Source organism: Acomys russatus, chromosome 32, assembly GCF_903995435.1.
Source record: "Acomys russatus chromosome 32, mAcoRus1.1, whole genome shotgun sequence".
In the NCBI taxonomy this organism is placed as follows: domain Eukaryota; kingdom Metazoa; phylum Chordata; class Mammalia; order Rodentia; family Muridae; genus Acomys; species Acomys russatus.
This window is the reverse complement of record NC_067168.1, coordinates 33,875,947-33,894,712: the sequence shown is the minus strand read 5'-3', so window position 1 is coordinate 33,894,712 and position 18,766 is coordinate 33,875,947. Positions and strand designations below refer to the sequence as shown.

At 52.8% G+C, this 18,766-nt stretch overlaps 1 protein-coding gene across 4 annotated transcripts in view; it reads right to left on the bottom strand.

Moving 5' to 3' along the window:
• Cacna2d2 (calcium voltage-gated channel auxiliary subunit alpha2delta 2) overlaps window positions 1-18,766 on the bottom strand; it is a 133,457-nt gene that overhangs the window by 102,144 nt on the left and 12,547 nt on the right. For all 4 annotated transcript variants that reach the window (XM_051140174.1, XM_051140175.1, XM_051140176.1 and 1 more), the window contains exon 2: window positions 5,064-5,145. In XM_051140174.1, the coding sequence (XP_050996131.1) occupies window positions 5,064-5,145 (82 nt within the window). The remainder of the gene's footprint in view (window positions 1-5,063; window positions 5,146-18,766) is intronic.

Below are 18,766 nucleotides of genomic sequence, written 5' to 3'. Positions count from 1 at the left end.
TTCAGCAACCACTCCCCATCCAAGCCAGGAATGTGTGCTCCAGGCTTCATGGTGTCTGCAGGGAGGAGTTGCTACAGTAGAGGTAGGGAAGGGAAGGAAAGAGATAGGGAGTAGACAAGGCTGAGTACAGGGTACAGGGCCTGGCCAGGCTCGGATGCACCCGCCTCTCTGTAACCAATTATGTTCGAGCAGCGGCCTCATCACGTTTCAGACGCCCTCCCAGGAGCCCCCCCCCCTCAGCCCCATGCATCCCCGCTGGGTGCCGAGCAAGAGGACCATATGGAGGGAATAATAAGACAATTAACTTTCCATTAAAGAATAATATATGTGGGTTTTTAGGGAGGCAAGCGACAGCAATCCCTACCCAGCGGCATATTTCACACCCGAGCCCCTTACCACCCCCACCACTACAACGACGCGCCTCACAATCACCATCATCTGTGCCAGGAGAGAGGAGGTTGTCGCTGGGCCCCCAATGGGATGCAGGCAGGCGGCTGGATGGAGGGGTGGGTGGGTCTTCGTGAAGGGATGGGGTCTGCGTGATAGTCATGTACAGAACCACTAGGATGGTGTTGGGGGGGGCAGCTAGTGAAGATCTGGGAAGGGATTTGTGGGGTTCCTTTATCATCTTCTACCACCACCACCACGCCCCCCCCCTCCCCCGTGTCACACTGCACGCCTCTCAGTGTACTGCGTGCCTAAGGAGCTGCTTGTTGCCTGTCTTTCAAAGGCACATTCAAGTCAGTGTCCTGATGGAAGGACCCACCATGGGGCCAGGGGTCACAATCCCTGCCTTTGCTCTGTCCTTCTGGGACCACTTCAAGCCCCTGGCATCTCCCTCATCCAAGCATTTTCTTTGTTCTTCTGCTCTTGCCCCTTAATGTTTCTGAGGTTCCATGCCACTTCAGGGCACTGCTAACCTTGCCTCGGAAGCCCAGCGCACACTCTCCTCAAAGTGGGGGGGGGGCGGGGGGAAAGGGGGAGACCACATCTTCAGCAAATATTAAAGCCGGTGTGCGAGTTTGCAGAGGTGCCAGCTGGGGAGGAGGTGGGGAGGAGGCAGAGAGACATTTCTCAAAGGCATCTACAGAGGACCCTGGATATTTCCAGACTTTGGTCCATGCTCATAGCCAGCTCCAGATGTGGCACTCTGCAAATATTAATTACACATTCCTGGGAGCAGGGAGCTGATGAGAAGGAGGAATAGCCAGGGGCGGACAAGACGGAACAGGATGGTGGCATTGGCGCTGGTTTAGAAATGCTATTTTTGGTTCTCATAAGAGGTTGAGGAGCCACAGACACCGTAGGCCTGAAATCATCTGACTGCTTGGAGAATGTTAGTTGCAGGGAACCGAGGAGGAGAATGGGACTGGGGTTTGCAAACCCAAGATCCTGTTCTTTGTGGAAGAAGGCTTAGCGGTCTTAAGCTCATTTGCCCTGACACCTGCCCTCTGACTTGGCCTGTCTGAGCTCCAGGACAGGGCTGGCTGTTGGGGATGACTGGCCAGGACCTTGGCTTTCCCTCCTTTGTGATAGGTAGGTACATGAGGGTAACCAGTAACCATGTAGCTGGACTAAGGTCATCATGCAGGTGAAGGCAGTTTGAGATATAGGCAGGACCGCAGGCGTTTCTGCCCTGATCAGCAAGTGAGGCACATGGAGTCTGACATGGGTGCTGTGCTTCCAGGAGCTAAGCTGTGGTCTCCCAGACATGGCCATCTTGGGTCCCTGCTCCAAGCCAGCTCTGTCACTTTCCCCTCACCCCCAGTCCAAGCAAAGGGTCTTCTCCCCTGTAAGCAAGTATCTCATCAGGTCAGAAACCTACCCCAGGGCTGCTGTACCTGATGACGTTCTCTCCTGCTTTGCTTGTCACAAGGTCCCCAGAGTTGTTCTCCTTGTCCCCTGGACAGTCATTCAGAAGTGGGAATGTCCTTGACCTAGGCTTCAGAGAGGAGAGACCTCCTGCCCTTCTCCTCATCCTCCCCTTGCACCTCCCCTCCTCCGGCACCTGATGAATTATTCATCTTGATATCCTCATTATGCAAATGAGCTCTGAGCCCAAGCATATGTTCTCTGCTCTCCCCCTAGGATGGGGACAATATGGTGCTGATGGGGGTGGGTGGAAAAGGGGCTCAGGAGACCTCGCTCAGCCCCATGGGAGTGGAGGGGTCAGACTGCTTACGGATCATACTTTCACAGACTGTACGAGGCTATAGCGCCCAAGAGAGCACAGCTTAGGGGTGTCTGGCTAAGTAAAAGAAACAAAGATGACAAGTTAGCACCAGGTTAGGTGCTGGCCTAGGGTCAGATGAGGAACTGACGGGGTCTTCACAGGCAGCTTCCTTCCCTATGGGGTGCCATGTTTTCCAACCTTTAAATGGGGCCACGGTTGGCCCCTAGCCAGGCCCCCATGGGGTTGTGATAAGGTCGGGAGGAAGAAAATGCCAAGGCAAGGAAAACTCTTCCCAAATGCCAATGTCTGCAGTTTCTGCTCTCTTGCAGCTGCCAGCCCTTGAGGCTCCAAGCTACTGGGGGGTGGGGCAGCCTCTAGGAGTAGGGCAGGCAAGGAGTGGAGCCCTGGAGGAGGCTCCTATCACCCCAGTGGCAGGTGTTTGGGGGAGCTCAGAATCAGCTCAGAAGCCCCAGTGGAAGCCTAGGCTGTCAGCTTGGCAGCACTAGCTCGAGGGTCTGTGATAGCACTGGCAGCTGGGTCACAGCTCTGCATCAGCCGTGCTCCTGACCCACCAGAGCCAAACACACACAGGGCACACAAGCCCTTGCACAGGCATTGGTGTGAGGGTCGGGCTCAGATGTGAACTGTGGAGCAGATGGGGAGCTCATTGGCAAAGCCATTCCTGCTCTCACACGGTTGCTCTCTTCCTCTAGAGCTGTACACCTGTCCCCTCCCCCACGGACACAGCTTGGCAGAATATTCTGTGCCAAGAAGCCGTCCCAAAGCTGTCAGCAAGAAGAGGCTGAGGAAGCAGGTGAGAAAAACTGGAGCAGGACAGAGCCACTAAGAGCTGGCAGCCACGAGCAGCAGAGGGGTTGCCAAGAGAAAAGGTCGCTGGGTCAGCACTTCTTTGCCCACCTGCCATACCAAACACATCCCTGCCCAGGTTCCCACAGCCCTAGGCAACCCCTGTGCACCCAGGAGGGAAAAAAACCAGCCAGAGGATGGGTTGGAGCAGGAGACAGGGGCTCCAGCTCTGCCACAAGCCAGCTGCAGCAGCTTGTTCACTGTTGGGCTGGTGAACGTCAGGGGCAATATGCTCACACTCCATCCAAAGGGAGAGAAAATTGTCCCAGGAGAGAAGATGACCAAGGAAGAAAATTCTAATGATTTCTGGGGGGTGGGTGGGGAGGCATAATTGACTTGTCCGTTGCCATCCTCACCACCTCATCTTCCAGGCAAACCTCTCAGCAAAGAAGGAAATCAGAGGGATCCAGGTCTCTCAAAGGTGCATGCTACAGGTTTGCTGAGTAGGATCCTCACCATCCGGGCTGCTCACTAGTCCAGATGGATCGGCATCTCATGCATGTAGTGTACATTATTTTTTCATAAACAAATGTTCTGAGTTGCTCATAAAATGCAAAATCCTGGAGGGTCCTTAACTGGTATATCTAACGCCCCACAGGGAACTTGGAAAAGCATGCACTACAAATTCCAGGGACCAACTTTTCCTCCATTAACCTACACGGCTGCACTTGGCAGTGCCCGCTGATAGCCTGGGCAGTGCAGAATGCTACTCCTGAGCCTAAATTGACTCCTGTTCCGGAACAGCTTTTCCTACAGTGCTTTCTCTGTAGCGGCTTCCAAGTGCAGCTGAGTCATTGAGAGTTCACAGGAAGAGGAGGATGGGGGCTACTGCGGTTCAGGCCCAGCACCAGGAAAGGGAGGTACAGAGGCCCAGGTGATTTCAGGAAGAACATTGAGGAAGCTGGGAGCTCACACGTTCAAACCTGGATGCCAACCGCTCCTCACCATGTCACCCACTAATTAGCCAGCCATCTCAGATTAGCATTATTTATGCCAAGGATCCTATATCCATAAGCAGTGTCAATATACTCACTCCAGGTTACCACTCCCCGGGCACCTAGACCCTAAGCCCAAAAAGGGGCTGAGGATGACCCCCCCCCCCCCCCCACCCCCCCCCCCCGTCTGCCCCCAGGTCATATCTCCTGATCCCGGCACTGGCCAAGAGGACTGGCAGAAACAATAAGTACTGAACCCTGGGCCTAGACTCTAACTTGAACCCCCAATAGTAACCGTTCTCTCTGCTGGTCCCAGGCCAACTATGGATGGGATATGATCATTATTTCCTCTGTTTGATGATGGCCGGGAACTCCCTGCACAGACCCCAGCAAAGCAGCACTGTCCTAGTAGACTTTCACACCCATTACTGTGAGAGCTTGGCTCTCTGAGCCTCCGCATCCCACATAAAGAGCTCAAGCCTGTAAGCCTGACAGCAACACATTCCGCAGCCTTCTGGGGGTGACGAATGGTCTGCTCTTCACATCGCTATTTCAAACATTAACATAATCTCCCAGGATGAATGTGGTCCCTGGCACCTAATCAATCACCCCTCCCGCACCTTGATCCCTCATTCCCGACGACACTTAGACACTTAACACTTAACGTAGGCTTGCCACTTCATAGAGACCATAGTGCCTGGGATACCGGCCTCCCACCCTCTTTTCTGGGGGCTTGCTTGGTTTGGCCATGCTGTTTACTTGCTGAGGAAACTTTTGGGCCTCTGTACACCCTGTAGCTATGGCCTCCATCAAGGGCCTGGGTTCCCGTCCAAGGCACTACCTCAAACACAGAACTTGAAAACCTTGAAAACGGAAAAGCCCCCGACACCCTTCCAGGCACAGGGCTCATGAGGATGGGCCACTGTTCCAACAGGTACCTGAAGAAGTTCACTGCTTGAGATGTCAAACACCTCACTATGCCAGGAGGACTTCACCCATGCTGCCTCCTCCTCGCTCCCTCACTTTACCCTTTCCTCATCCCTGCTGGGAAGAAGGTCCCTGCAGGAAAGCAAGTGCACCAGGCTTACCTCTCGGAGCTGCTGCACACCTCCAAAAATCCTCATCACACCATCAATCTCCTGCTCCAGGCGCCGGGCCCAGTGCTGCATCCTGCAAACCAGAGGGAAGAGAGAGAGAGAGATGTCAGGAAGGCCTGCTGGAGCTGCAGCTGCAACAACCCACTCCTGGCCACCCAGGAAGATCAGGACAGCTACTCACTCAACCCAATTTTCACCAGAGAGGGAACAGACACAAGGAGGCAGGGCGAGCCTGTGATTTTTTTTTTTTTTTTTTTCCCTTTGAAGTCTGGCCTGGTGGCCTAGGCTTTCCTCACATTGACTGGTTAGCCAGGGAGGAGAGGAGAGGGCACTGTGGATTCGCTGGGGGAGTTCACCAGGCTGGAAAGAGCCAGATTGTTCACTGTGGAGACCAGTCCTTGATGTAGCGGTTCTGAATATGGGAACCTCCAGACACCAGGGAGGACAGAGAAAACCAGGGGAAGTGTGAGGAAAGGGAGGGGGCACTGCTGTCACCTTCCAACCCATTATGCAAACAGGAAGAGGTGGCGGTACCTTCCTCCCTGGGCCTTACCTGAGCAGGAGACACAGAGCACTTCCAACTCAAATGGCCTTTTTTGCCTTTCTAGTTCCTTGGTAGGAGATGCTCATCAGAGACCCAAGGCTGGATGCTTACTATGAGCCCACGCAGGGCTCCGTACAGATCATCCAGTCCTATTCTGGAGGTCTAGCAAGTAGAGGCTCTGAACTGTAAGCCTGGGCAGCCCTCCTGTACCCTGAGCTGCTACCACCACAGAATAATTTAAAACCACCCCACCCCCCTCTCAGCCTCTCTTTTGGATAATTTGGGGCCATCTCTTAGACTGGCACAAGGAAACATAAGACTAGGTGGGCCAAGGATGCTGTGAGAGGGGACAAGATGGACAGGTGTCCGTATGATCTGGTGTTCTCAGCCTTACATCCATTTTAGTATGCTGTAGACACGGCCCCCATAAGGGACCCACCCCAGAGATGTAAAGACGTCATGGGTTCACAGGGCACCATGGAGTAGGGAGATACCAGAGAAGTTGCAGCTGTCCCCAACACCCTTCTCAGGGCCAAGAACATCTCCTAAGGTCACTTAGGACCAGGACTCTCTTCTGGCTCCTTGTCCCACATTCCCCCTGAGGCCTGTTCTGGGGGGGGGGGTGGCTGGGCTCATGCCATTGTGTGTGCCCGGGTCGGTTGGCATGGGAACTCAGAGCAGGAGGCGGGCAGATCACTAATTGCAATTTGCCAAGCTGAATGTCAGGACTATGATGGAAAAAAAAAAAATCAACATCAAAAGAAAGAGGTATTAGCTTCAGCTTGTTGTGGGTTGAGCCACAGCCTGACTCCCCAGCTCTGTCCCCACCACGGGGGGAAAAAAATCTAACCTCAAGGCTGTGTAGCGGCCAGGGTGCCAGCCTGGAGAGGGTAAAGTGCAAGAGAGGGCAGCTCTGTCTCTGCCTGATCCCTGTCCACCAGCACTGATGGCACATGGACAATGTGGCAGGTAGTTCTTTTGTGATCCCGAGACTACAGAGCCTTGGGGGCTAATGACGGGACAGAGTCTCGCACAGTCCTGTATCCCAATAGCATGGGCAGGGTCAAGGACAGACCCTAAGCCTGATGTCAGCCATCCACTGGTTTAGGAGGCAAGGTACCCATCATAATTGCCTCCTCCATGAATCGACAGCAGGGCACCCACTGTGTATAAAGTACGGTGCCAGCCTGCCACGTGGCCTCTGGCTTCAATCTTCACAGAGACAGACAAAGCCCCCAAATCACAGATGAGAGGCTGAGGTACAAAGGGTTTAGTGACCCATTTGAAGTCGCTCCTCCAGGAAAGGGTGGACACAGGATTTATTAGAGAAGTCCACTCGCTGGAGTTGCAAAAATTGACACACAGGAGTCAACCATGAGCATCTCTTTCCAATCCAGTACATCACCTTCAGTGCTTGAAATCAGCCACAGTGGGAACATTTGCACAACAGACATGGGCAAATGCTAGAAATCACAGCCCCACCCCCACCCCAGCAGCAAACTGACAAGCATTTTTGAATTCTTTGAAATTTTCCTACAACGTTTTCTGATCATATTCCCATATCTATCTTTACCTTCCAACTTTATGGCATTTATTTTCTTTGTTTGTTTGTTTACAGACAGTCTTACTATGTAGCTCTACCCAGCCTGGAACTCTCTATGTAGACCAGGCTGGTCCTGACACACCTGCATCTATTTCCTGAGTACAGGGATTAAAGTTGTGTTCTACCAGCCTGGCTCCTCTTTTCTTTCTTTCTTCTTAAGATTCATTTATTTAAAAATAACCCACTGAATCCCATGTGTGCCACCCATATACTCATGGGTGTGGGGCCATCCGCTGCAGTGTGGTCAACCTACCTGGGGTCACACCTTTAAAGAAAACCAATTCTTCCTCCCCCAAAAGCCATCGATTGCTAATAGCCTTTCTCAAACCAACAATATTTCCCAATTCACCAATGATCCCACCTGGGTACGGACTCTGCTACTATGAAGATAGGTCCTTATTTCTGGAACCTCACAGATAAGTAAAAGACAGTCAACTGGAAGACGAGGCATGGGTGCCAAGTTTCTACTTTGTTCAGACAACACATTATTAATATAATCACTATCATTTCATGTAAAAGGGCTATTCCAACACTAAAATAGTTTTTAGAAGAACCAAATCTTAGGACAAGATCAAATTCTTCCGTAAGACATACATATACACGCCCTCTCTGAGTGTGTCTCTGTCTGTCTCTGTCTCTGTCTCTCTGTGTCTGTCTCTCTCTGCGTCTCTGTGTCTCTGTGTCTCTGTCTCTGTTTCTGTCTCTCTGTTTCTGTCTCTCTCTGTGTCTCTGTGTCTCTGTCTCTGTCTCTCTCTGTGTCTCTGTGTCTCTATCTCTGTTTCTGTCTCTCTCCCCCCCCTCCCCACCCCTCTCTCTCTGGTTTAGGAGTGGCTCTAGCCCTTAGTCCGGTATCCTGCGCCTTACAGGCAGACTGGAGGCCCCCAGCTTGCTGCCTACCAGTATAATATTAAGAAAAACAAGTTACTCTTATTCTTCACCTAACCAAACCAAATTGGGAAGGCAAGATCTGTGTCCTGGAGCTAAAAAGGACTTGACAGATAATCCATCTCATCGTCACACAGATATGACTTTGTGGGCTCTAGGGTTTGGCCAGTGGCCAGGGCTAGCTGCGAGGGAGGCTGATAGACAGTACTGAGGAGGCTGATGAAGTGAGCGTGCCTGCAGCGCTCCTGTCTTGAGGCTAGAAAAACCACACACCAAGCCAAGTTCAACCCTGACAGAGGCATAGCTGGCCTTAATCCCACCAAATGGCATGAGAGAGGCATGAGAATCCATAGTCTCACTCACTCAAAGGTAACTAACTGGATCAAATCCCACCGGTGTTCTTGTGGACTTGGACTCCTGAGCTCATGCCGATGCCCCCTGGCCAGATAGTGCCAACCCACAGGTCACACTCCAACAAAGAGGTCCACCTGCTGGCGCCCCAGATCCTGGGGATTTTTCTATCCTCTTCGCTGAAATGACGCTGCTTATCTCTAAGTGCTTGTAAGTGCCAAATTAACAGAGCCGTGAGGGCAGAGGGAGGCTGAAGGAGCAGGCAGTGTAGCCGGTGCCGCAGCGCTGCACAACAGTGTGAGCCTGAGAGGATAGGGCCTAGGGTGCCTTGTCATGCCTGAACCTGGGGGACGTAAAGGCATCGCAGTCACACGTCACAGACAAGAAAACCAAGACACCTGGTGAGATGGGGACAGGGTCATACACTTCAAAAGAAGCCACCTCCATTAGGTCCATCTGCCCCTGCTTCCAGGACAAGGCAACTCCTGAGAAGCCTCAGGGGAGAGGCTGCCACTGCCAGATGTGCAGTCTTGAAGAGTTCTGTCCCCTTGGAACCTCAGCCTTCCCACCTGTCAGCAAGGATGATAATAATTGTCTAAATATTGTAATGGGGGGAGGGGTGCGCTGGGGAGATAACACAACTGGTAGAGTGTTTGCCTAGCCCCACGTCGATTGGCTGTGGTGGTGCATGCTTGCAATCACAGAACTCAGGAGGTGGGAAACAAGAGGATCGGAAGTTCAAGACCAGGCTAGAACACATATCCACAGGGACACCTGATAAGCAGCAACCATCCTGGACAGTCTCCTAAGGCCTAGACATTCATACAGTTTCCTAAAGGCTAGACATTTATATATTTATCCTCAAAATCTAAAACCCTACTGAGGCCATGGGGGGGGGGGCACAAAAGGAAAGCATGGTATGAGGCACGTTGACTCAGCTAATTAGGAAAGAAGTTGGTGCTGGGAGCTGTGGGGTCTCAGGTCTCAGTCTCAAGAACAGAGAGGAGATGGGGAGGGAGGGAGGGGTCACCACCAGGCAAGAGAGCAAAGCCAACCACATGTGAGGCAGAGCTGGTGCTGAGGAGCCCTTTTAGTAAACAGAACCATCCAGAATCCCTCTGGAAGGCCTGGAGACTCTAGCCTCAACCTCAGGTGGGGGCCTCCAGCTCAGAGGCCAGCTGCAAGTGCTCACCCTGAGGAGAGGGGCGGAGAGGGGAGGGCATGGGGGAGGAGAGGAGGCAGGGAAGGGACAGCGGGGGAAGAAAGGGCCCCGCGTGCAGATGCAGCGGCATAGATTAAACTGTTGTTGGTTGTTAATTTTATATGTGCGGTTGTTGATCAGAATGTGATTTAATTGTACAGTATAATCCAGGCTTTTGGAATAAATTATGCAGAAAACTCATCTATAATTAAACAAATCAAAAAAACCAGAGACAGGTGACACTGCAGGTTCACCCTCAGAGGGCATGGACAGCGTGGGCAGCTTGGACCCCGCACAGGGACCAGAAAGGAGGGGAGGGAGGTGACTTCGTTCAAGAGCATTCACAGACCCAGAAAAGGCCAAAGCCTGCTGGGAGTAAGGGACTCAGAGTTTGCTTCTGCAGGCCTTTCCCACCATACTTGGAGGCATTTTTCCCCCTCATCAAAATCCTGCTGGCCCTGCCAGGCAGCCTGTTAAACCAGGGGCTTCAACTTGGCAGAACAGCTGTCGTTTGTAAGGGCGAGGGGTGTACACTGGGGGCGGCACAGCACGTGGAGCAAGAAGGTAGGTGCTGGGACGTGGCTCAGCTGGAGCAGGCAAGGGTGTGAGGGAGCAGGCACAGCTGAAGCTTCCGGCTGCCAAGGGCACGGTAAACCAAGCTTGGCACTGGTAAAGGCCCAGGTCTCTTGCTTCTCTCGTGACAGGCTGGCCAATTATTCTCCCAGCTTTTGGGGGAGGCGACAATTTAAAATAAAGTGCTATTCAATTATTCTGATTATATTTCAATTGGCCTGCCACCTCCACCTCATCTCCTTCCACGGGCTTCTGCAAGAGAGAAAGGCAGGGCAAGAGGGGGAGCAGGAGATGGAAAGACAGACCAAAGATTCCTGGAGAGCCCCAGCCAGGCTGATCCAGCCTGAGGGAAGATACTCTGGTGGTATTCAGTGAGTCCATCGCTCCACGCTGGCCAGAAGAGGTACGCCCCCACCCCCACCCCAATGGCATTCAGAGCTCTGACAGCAACTGTGAGCAACCTCCCCTCTTCTAGGCTCCAACCCTGACTCCAGGTCAAGGCTGGCCTCGAGAATCATGGCATCCTCGCGGCCACCTCCCCAGGGCACCCTTTCGGACCATGTGTGCAGATGCTCCATTGTATCTGGAATGCCTAGGTCCAGCCGTTGCTATTCTAACTCTTCAGCCAGATGTGTGCTCTCGGGTTTTCCCGTCTGGAAAATGAAGATTAAACTGACTGTTCTGTCCACCTCCCAGGCCCAAAGAGGAGGCAAGTGGAAGGAACTCTAACAAGCACAGCCATCCTACATACTCGTCACGTCTGTGCCAGTCTTTCTGGCTGCAGGGCCATCGCCCCATCTTCCAGTCTCCCTCGGGTGGGCCTCCCAGGAGGGCTACACCCTCCCTGTGTCCTGTTTCTGGAAGCCCTGGGGAAGGGAAGGGACTGCTGGGTCCATTTTGCATCCTTCCTTCTCCTGGGCTCCTGCATCTTTCAAAGCTCAGCACAGGAGAAGGGCCCTACCCCAATCTAATCAGTCTCTCATGGATGACAAAGTTGGCAGAGGGGGATGGTCTAGTCAAAGTGACTAGGAGCCAGGTGGGTGAGGGCCGTCATAGACGGTAGGGCCAGAGATGCAGCACCGGCCTCACACAGCATGCACTGTGATGGGAATGAGACCAGAGCAAGATGGGGGCATGCATGCTGGGCTGATTCGTGGTGGCATAAGACTTCCCATCTTACACACACACACACACACACACACACACACACACACACACACACACACACACAGCGTGCTCCAAATTTACAAGCAGATAAACTGAGGTGCAGGACTCAGAGGGGACTAGGCATCATCAACCTATTTGCGAATCAAGGGGACCTTCCCAGGGCCCCTCCCCTAGCCTGTGTAGCCATTTGTCACTGGGGACTCACAGACCCTGGGAAGTTGGCAAAGGCTAGTGCTGCGGATGCTTGAATTAGTACCAATCCACCGCCTTGTCTACTCGTCTATGTGTGCCTTGGGACCCTGCCCAAATACTGCTCCTTAATGAGGTTATTAATTATGGGGCTGTCCCTTCCTTTTCTTTTGCTGAAAAAGAACTTTCCCTTTTAATTGGTGCTTGGCTGGGAGGCAGCAAACTTGTACCCTGACCCTCCCCCTCCCCCTCCGCAGACTAAAGTCTTTTGGCTTTAATTAGGGCACTGGGTTCACCCAATATTTACTCCTAACAGCCTGCTGGGGGTTAGGGGGTGGGTGGGGGAGAAACAAAGAAACAAAGCTGGAGCCAGGGAGTCACATCACTCAGGGCTGGGAGAGTCCAGGTGGCCCACTTGGCTCAGAGAGACATGGAGGAAATCCAAGGTCACAGAGCAAAATGCCACAACACCCTATCTCACCAGCGGTGAGGAAGCCGGTACACAAGCAGGGGGCGGGGCCGAGAAACACTTCCCACAGCAGTTAGGGATGGTGCTGAAGGTCTGTCCGAGTCTCACCCTGATTCTCCTGTCTCCCCAGGTTTGGCAGTGGAGGTATGACCCACTCCTTCAGGTCTGGATGATCACTGAGAGGCCCCTTAGGGTGAATTGCTCTAGGACCCAGGGGAGCAAATTCCACTGGGTAGCTACTGTACTAGTGGGAGAGGGGCTGGAGAAGGCAGAAGGTGTTTAGTAGGGAAGAAAACATGGGTGTCAGGGTGGAGTGCATGAGCACAGGCCCTGGCCCTGATGGAGAACATGTGTGGGTGGGGCAGGGGGTAGCCTTGGAGGGTAGAGATCCAGGGGCCATCTTTCTTCCAACCTCTTTCATGTACCAGGCCATTCTCTGTGAGCCACACACAGACCTCAGTTTTCCCAGTCAAGTAGGGATGCCCCAAGGTCCCCCAGACCACCTGAGGAGTCATATCCCAAGGGGTGTGAAGTCCTTTCTGCCAGGGGTCCCCTGGGGACTGCATCACTTTTTTTTTTTTTTTTTTTTTGAGACAGGGTCTCTCTGTGTAACCTTGGCTGTCCTGGACTCACTTTGTAGACCAGGCTGGCCTCGAACTCACAGCGATCCGCCTGCCTCTGCCTCCCGTGTGCTGGGATTAAATGCATGTGCCACCACGCCCGGCATATCACATTATCTTAATTAACCTTGCAGCAGCCAGGTCACTGTCCCCAATCTGCAGAGGGAGACAGTGGCTTACACCTCTTCTCAGGACACCTGTCTTGAAGGTCTAGCCACTTGGGTGTCCAGCAGGTCTCTGAATGTGTATGAAGCTGAATTCTGACCTTGCCTCTGGGGCCACACCCTGCCCCTCAGTCTCTTACCTCTGTTGATGGTGGGTCACCCACTCTGTTTAGGCCAGAGTTTTTGGGGTGACGGGGAAACCTATTTTTCTCTCACACCCACATCCAACCTGTTGTGCAAGTCCTATAGGCTCTACCTTCACAATGTGCCCCCTGATCCCCACTAGCCACCTTTCTACCCCCACCCCTAGTCTAGCATGGGTGGCCATCATCTCCCCTGGACTGGCAGCAGCTGGCTCACTGGTTGCCAGGTTTTGCCTTGGTGACTCATCTCTTGCTCCCACATAGTAGGGTATCCTTTTGGAATGGTGTCCCTCTTGTCTGCAACAAGCTTAGTTCCTGGGCCCTGGAAGAAAAGACAAAGTTCACGGGCAGCCATATCCCTCAGTGGCCTTCCTCAACATGGCTGAACACAGCCTTGAGCTCCCAGAACAGTCTCTCCTCAGTAGCTCACACTCCTCCTCCTGTCTCCAGGCCCCTGCGTACACACCTCAGCAGGCTCAGCAAAGCCCACCTTAACTCCATTATAAAATGCAAGCGCTCCCCTAGCAGCAACTGGTCTCTATTCCTCCTGGAGGGACACTACTTTAACTAGCCATTTTCTCCTCTGCAAATGCTTCTGCCTTGGGCCGTGATCCCTGAGGGCAGACGGTCCAGATCTCCGGCCTGGAGGAACAGGTCCTTGACTGAGCAAATAGACTTTCCCAGAGACCAGCTGACCTCCCGGTTATCCTGCTCCAGCCTGTGAGTGGCCAGCTCTAGGCATTCGCAAAGGAAGGCTGCCCCAGAACCAGCCCAGGAGGCCCTCCCTCCTCCTGGCTCCTCTCTGTATGAATTATTAAGGCTTATTTATGATGGGCCTGCCCAGGCCTGTGGCTTCCCTGCATAATTTATGGCTCTCTCAGAAGGGTGGTGTGCTGGCACGGGCACTTCTTCCAGGAAGCCAGAAGAAAGTGCAGAGGAGTAGCCCAGATGGGGACTGTCCCCCACCATGCCACCCGCTTCTAATTAAAGCCACCCAGTGCCTTACCTACCCTATGGCCTGTGGCTTTCTCATGTCCACTTGGGCTCCTGGTGCCCTGAGTCAAAATATATGGGCTTTGTGCAAGCATACATATGCTTCTGTCCATGCCTCAGTTTCCTACATGCAAGCTGATAAGTTTGGGCCACACAAGTGGGTTTCAGCAGCTCTGGCAGTGGGACCTTTTTCTTTCCAGCTAAATTCTATGAGGAGTCCCAATTTGTCTTGTTTACTGCTGTACTTTAGTTTCCCTGCACTACGCTAAGGAAATCTGGTGTGTGTGTGTGTGTGTGTGTGTGTGTGTGTGTGTGTGTGTGTGTGTGTGATTTATAGCTCATTGTATTGGGTAGGGCCTGGAATAATTTCCTGAGGTCCTGGAAAAGGCTAGCAACTTCCCTTGTAGCTGAGGCTCATGAGTGCCAGAACTCAGGTGTCATTGTTTGTGAAGTTCCCAGTCCCATGCTGGGACTCAACAGTGAGCAAGAGTAACTGAGGCCTCAGGGCAGAGCAAAGAATAGGTTATTAGCCACAGGCTTCCTAGGCCTGCAGCCAGGCACCAGGCACTGCAGACCCTCTCTGCTGGCACATTCTCTACAGTCAGGCCCCACTCAGACCCATTTCACAAACTGGTAAGCTAAGGCCCCTCAGATTGGCTCTTAGGAGGTGGCCTGTGTGCCTTAGCCGGGTGATGTGACGGAGTAGCCTAGCCAGTCTCAAAAGGTACTGAGCAGGTCCGACTCATCTGTAGAGGTCACCAAATAAGCCAGGGACAACACACGTGTGACATCCCCCCCAGTCCTGCCCCACACAGTAGCCCAAGCCTCCCTAGGGTGTCAGGACAGACCCCATCCACATTTCATCAACCACGCTGGTCAGATTCTGTGATTCACCCGTCCCCATCTCCCCTCCTGCATGTGCCTCCCCTCCCCCAGTATGAGTCAATTCCTCACTGAGCTACAAATAGCTCTGTCTGTCCTCTGTTTGTCCTCAGTATGGTTTCATGCCTTCAGGAGGACAGAGACCCCCATCAAGATCCTTTGTCCCTCCTTCATTCCTAGGCCCCCCGAAGACCTTCAGGTACAGAGGGGAACCCAGGCCAACACTTCAGAGGCCAGCCTATCAGGGATAGCTCTGTTCTCTGGCTCTGCACCTCCTCTATCTGGCCCAGTCACCTCTGCCAGAAAGCCTTCCTGGATTTCTCTCTTCACCCTCCCTCCCGCCCCACAAATCCACAGTCCTCACCATATTTTACCAAGCCTCGCCTTAAATTGAGACTGCAGCCTGGGTCTACAACCATCTTTCCTTTGGAGCATAGTTTAGAGCCTGGCAAAGAAGTCTTCTGGAAACATTTGGGGACAGATTTTTTTTTTCCCAAACTGGTACCTGGTCTGACCTCCTCCCTCTGCTGTGGGAGCGAGGCTTCATCCTCAGCAAACATCCAGGAAACAGGGGTGCAAGGTACCCACTGTGTGCTAGGTGTTCTCTGTGGCTGGACCAAGATAAATAGCCAGGTGCAAACCAACTCTTACCCACTTCACAGACACAGACTCAGAGGCCTGGAGAGGCGGGGCAACTTGCCCAAGACTGTACAGCCAGTTGGTACAACCTGAATTTGAACCTGGCAACATCTTGCCCCAGAGTCCTGACCTTGCCCTGAGACTACAGACCTTTCTACCTTCAAGGTGGATTTCAATAGCCAAACTTATGGAAGGTGGAGGGGCAGCCTGTGTTCCCTTGATTACCTCTACCCCTACAGCAGAGACTCTTGTGTCCCTAGCCAAAGCTGAGTGCAGCGGGAAGCCAGTCCTCAGATCCCAGCAGATGTATGGGGCTATGGAGTGTTGTTGCCATAGGTTACCCTACATCTCCTTTAAATCTCACACTAAGAGCCTGAGGCAGGTAGGAGCAGAAGACCCACTTCCTCTAGGGTTTGCTTCTGTACAGACTGGCTTCTTCAGGTGAGCCAAGCCACCACCAGCATGAGCAAGTACAGAGCCTGCCTTGCTGCACCTCGCCTGGCTAGTTAGTGACTTGGGAGCCCAGTGTGAGTCTCCCTCTGAGAACTGTGATAATGCCCAGCTGCAAGGAGGAAGGGGCTTCATACGGAAGGAGGGGGGGTCCCCTCCTCCTCTGGCATCCCTGGAGGAGTGACCAGGCAGAGAGGAATCACTTCGCTTGGTGAACCCATACTGTCCCTCATGGTTGACTCAAGGACAGGCAAGAAGGTGAGCCAGCAGAACTCAAACTGGACAAAATACTTTGCGGGTGTCTCCAACCTTCCACAAAGTCCTAACTAGCAGCTTCACTCTTCACTCACCATTAACCCATCCATCCAGATGGTTAGTGATCACCTACGGTGGTGGGCACAAGGGAAGGACTATGTGGTGAGCGATGCAGGCCTGCCCTTGAGAGCTTCGAGTTCAAGCAAAGTAGGAAGACTTCTGACTGTGACAGGGTGGGCCTGGTGAGTGGAGGGCAGAGGAGCCCTGCAAGCCCTGAGGGACAAGGTGCATGCTTAAGAGTCTGACCTTACCTGGGTCAGGTTGGGATGGTTCTACTGAGCTGGAGGGCAGTCCACACATAGGGCAAGGCCTCGCGAGGTTGACAGTGAGCTCTGCACAGAGTGATGCCCCATAAGTACCTACCCACCATTCATGGCACCAAAGCAGGCTGCTCCCACACAGAAGCTAAGATGTCCAACCCTTAAGAACGTGTTAAGCACCCGAGAGCTGGGTAGTAAGGTTACCAGGCTCTCAACAATGAAGTATTAGGAAAACGGACATAGCAGAGGATGGTAAACTCAGGAGGTGTACAGCAAGACTCTTCTCAATTCCTGGTACCCAACATAGGCAGGTAATATCTTCACCAGGACCTCTCCCCAGAGACACACAGTACTCCCTATTCCAGCAAGCTAGGTCCTCTGAGTTGGGAGGAAGAGAGGACAGGCTAGCAGATAAGTACTCCACGTGCCAGGAATAGACTCCATTCCTTCTTTCAATCACTCCACAGAACACGAACCTGTGCCCATCACACCCAAGAGCCACTCTCAAGCCAGCTGGCCCATGCTCGTCAACACTGCATCCTATACTCTGTAACTAGGGCCCTATTCCTGAGGTGGGGGCAGTCGGTACTGAGGCTCGGTCCAGGTAGAAGAGGCTGGCTTACGCATTTCGCACATAGCTGAGGATGACCTTGAATTTCATAGCATCCTGTCTCTGCCTCCAGAGTGCTGGGGTTACAAGCCTGTGCCGCTACGCCCAGTTTACATAGTGCCGGGACCTGAACTCAGGACCTTGTGCACGCTAGACAAGCACTCTACCAACTGAGCTACATTCCCAGCCCAAGGATGGAGTATTATTATCCTCTACCCTCTTTACCCTGCTGCCCCATCAGACCCTCTTATTGACAGAGTGGCCCACAAGGCTCTTACAATTTTCTGGTATTTTTTTTTTTTTTTCTTACTCTCTGGTACTCTATGTAAATCCCCTCTGTGGTCTTCTAGGGATCCACAGCTATATCAAGAAGGCCTTCATGGGCCACCCACAGGCCCTATTTCCTATGGCACCTTCAGGCTGGTGGCCAAGCAGAAAGGAGCCACATGCCATTAAGACATCATTTGTTGAGAACAGGGTTAAATGACTGGATTAAAAGAAAATCCAGTCTCCCTTGAAGATGAAGTAGCTAAGGCACCAAATGACTGGAACTTCATAATTTAAGAGTTTGCTCTGCTCCACCCCAGCCCTGCTTCAGACTTTTTTTTTTTTTTTAACACACAGTAGGTACAAAACCCAAAGCTACAGGTCCCTCCAGATGGGCACATGGAGTCTCCACTCCTCTTCATTTTAGAGTAACGGCCTCATCCGTACGCCACCAGTCTGGAAATCACCTGTGAAATATATTTCTCCCGGCACTAGCTCGAGAACCATGTAAATCACTCCATTTAATAGCCTCTAGGATCGTTCCCTGCCACCCACTTCCCAGAAGCTCTGTGCTAGGAAACCGGGGCTGTGGGGGCAGCAGGCTGGCTGGCCCCAGTCATATGGCCTGGCTTCCGAGGCATTCTGGGAGCTGCCCAAAAGGGCAGTAGTATCAAAGAGCAAGGAAGGAGAAATGGGTCAGCCTGTCTGGAGCTTCAGCACCTGGGGCTGGAGCCCCCCGCATAAGGCACACCTCTCTGAGAGTCTACCTTTGCTTTCTGCCTGCCCCTGCCCCACAAGGATGGCTTATCTTCAGTGAAAGGAGGATTCATGTGATGTTCCAGAGGCTCCGCAACCCCAACCGAGGAAGGTCCAGGGCCACTAGAATGGCTGGGGACAACAGGTGGCCTGGGATATAATGTCTCCACATTCCCTGGATATTCCATGAGGCACTAGCCATCCAGGAGTATAATGTGTTCAGCTACGCTTACATCTCCTTTTCACCGTTCATCTTTCCCACACAGACTGTGCGCTCCTGAGAGCAGGGGCCCAGATACCTCAACACCTAGGGAAGGTGTGAGGAGTGGCTTTAAAGGTGGAAGGCAGTTAGGAAGTGGGTCTAGAAAGACAGGCAGGCCATGAAGTGTTCATCAGGACAGATGGGGGTTGGGCAGGCGTCCCTGCCAAGGAACAGAATGGAGGGAGTGGGAACAGCCTTCTCGGTAGGCCAGGACACACACACCCCTTAGGAAATGTGTAAGGATTTGGGAATAGCACGGTCAGAAAAACTCCTCGGAGCCAGCTCACCAGCCTCCTCACCCTTGTCAAGCGGAAAGGGTGTTTACTTTCCCTTGGCTCATCTGAAGGGCTC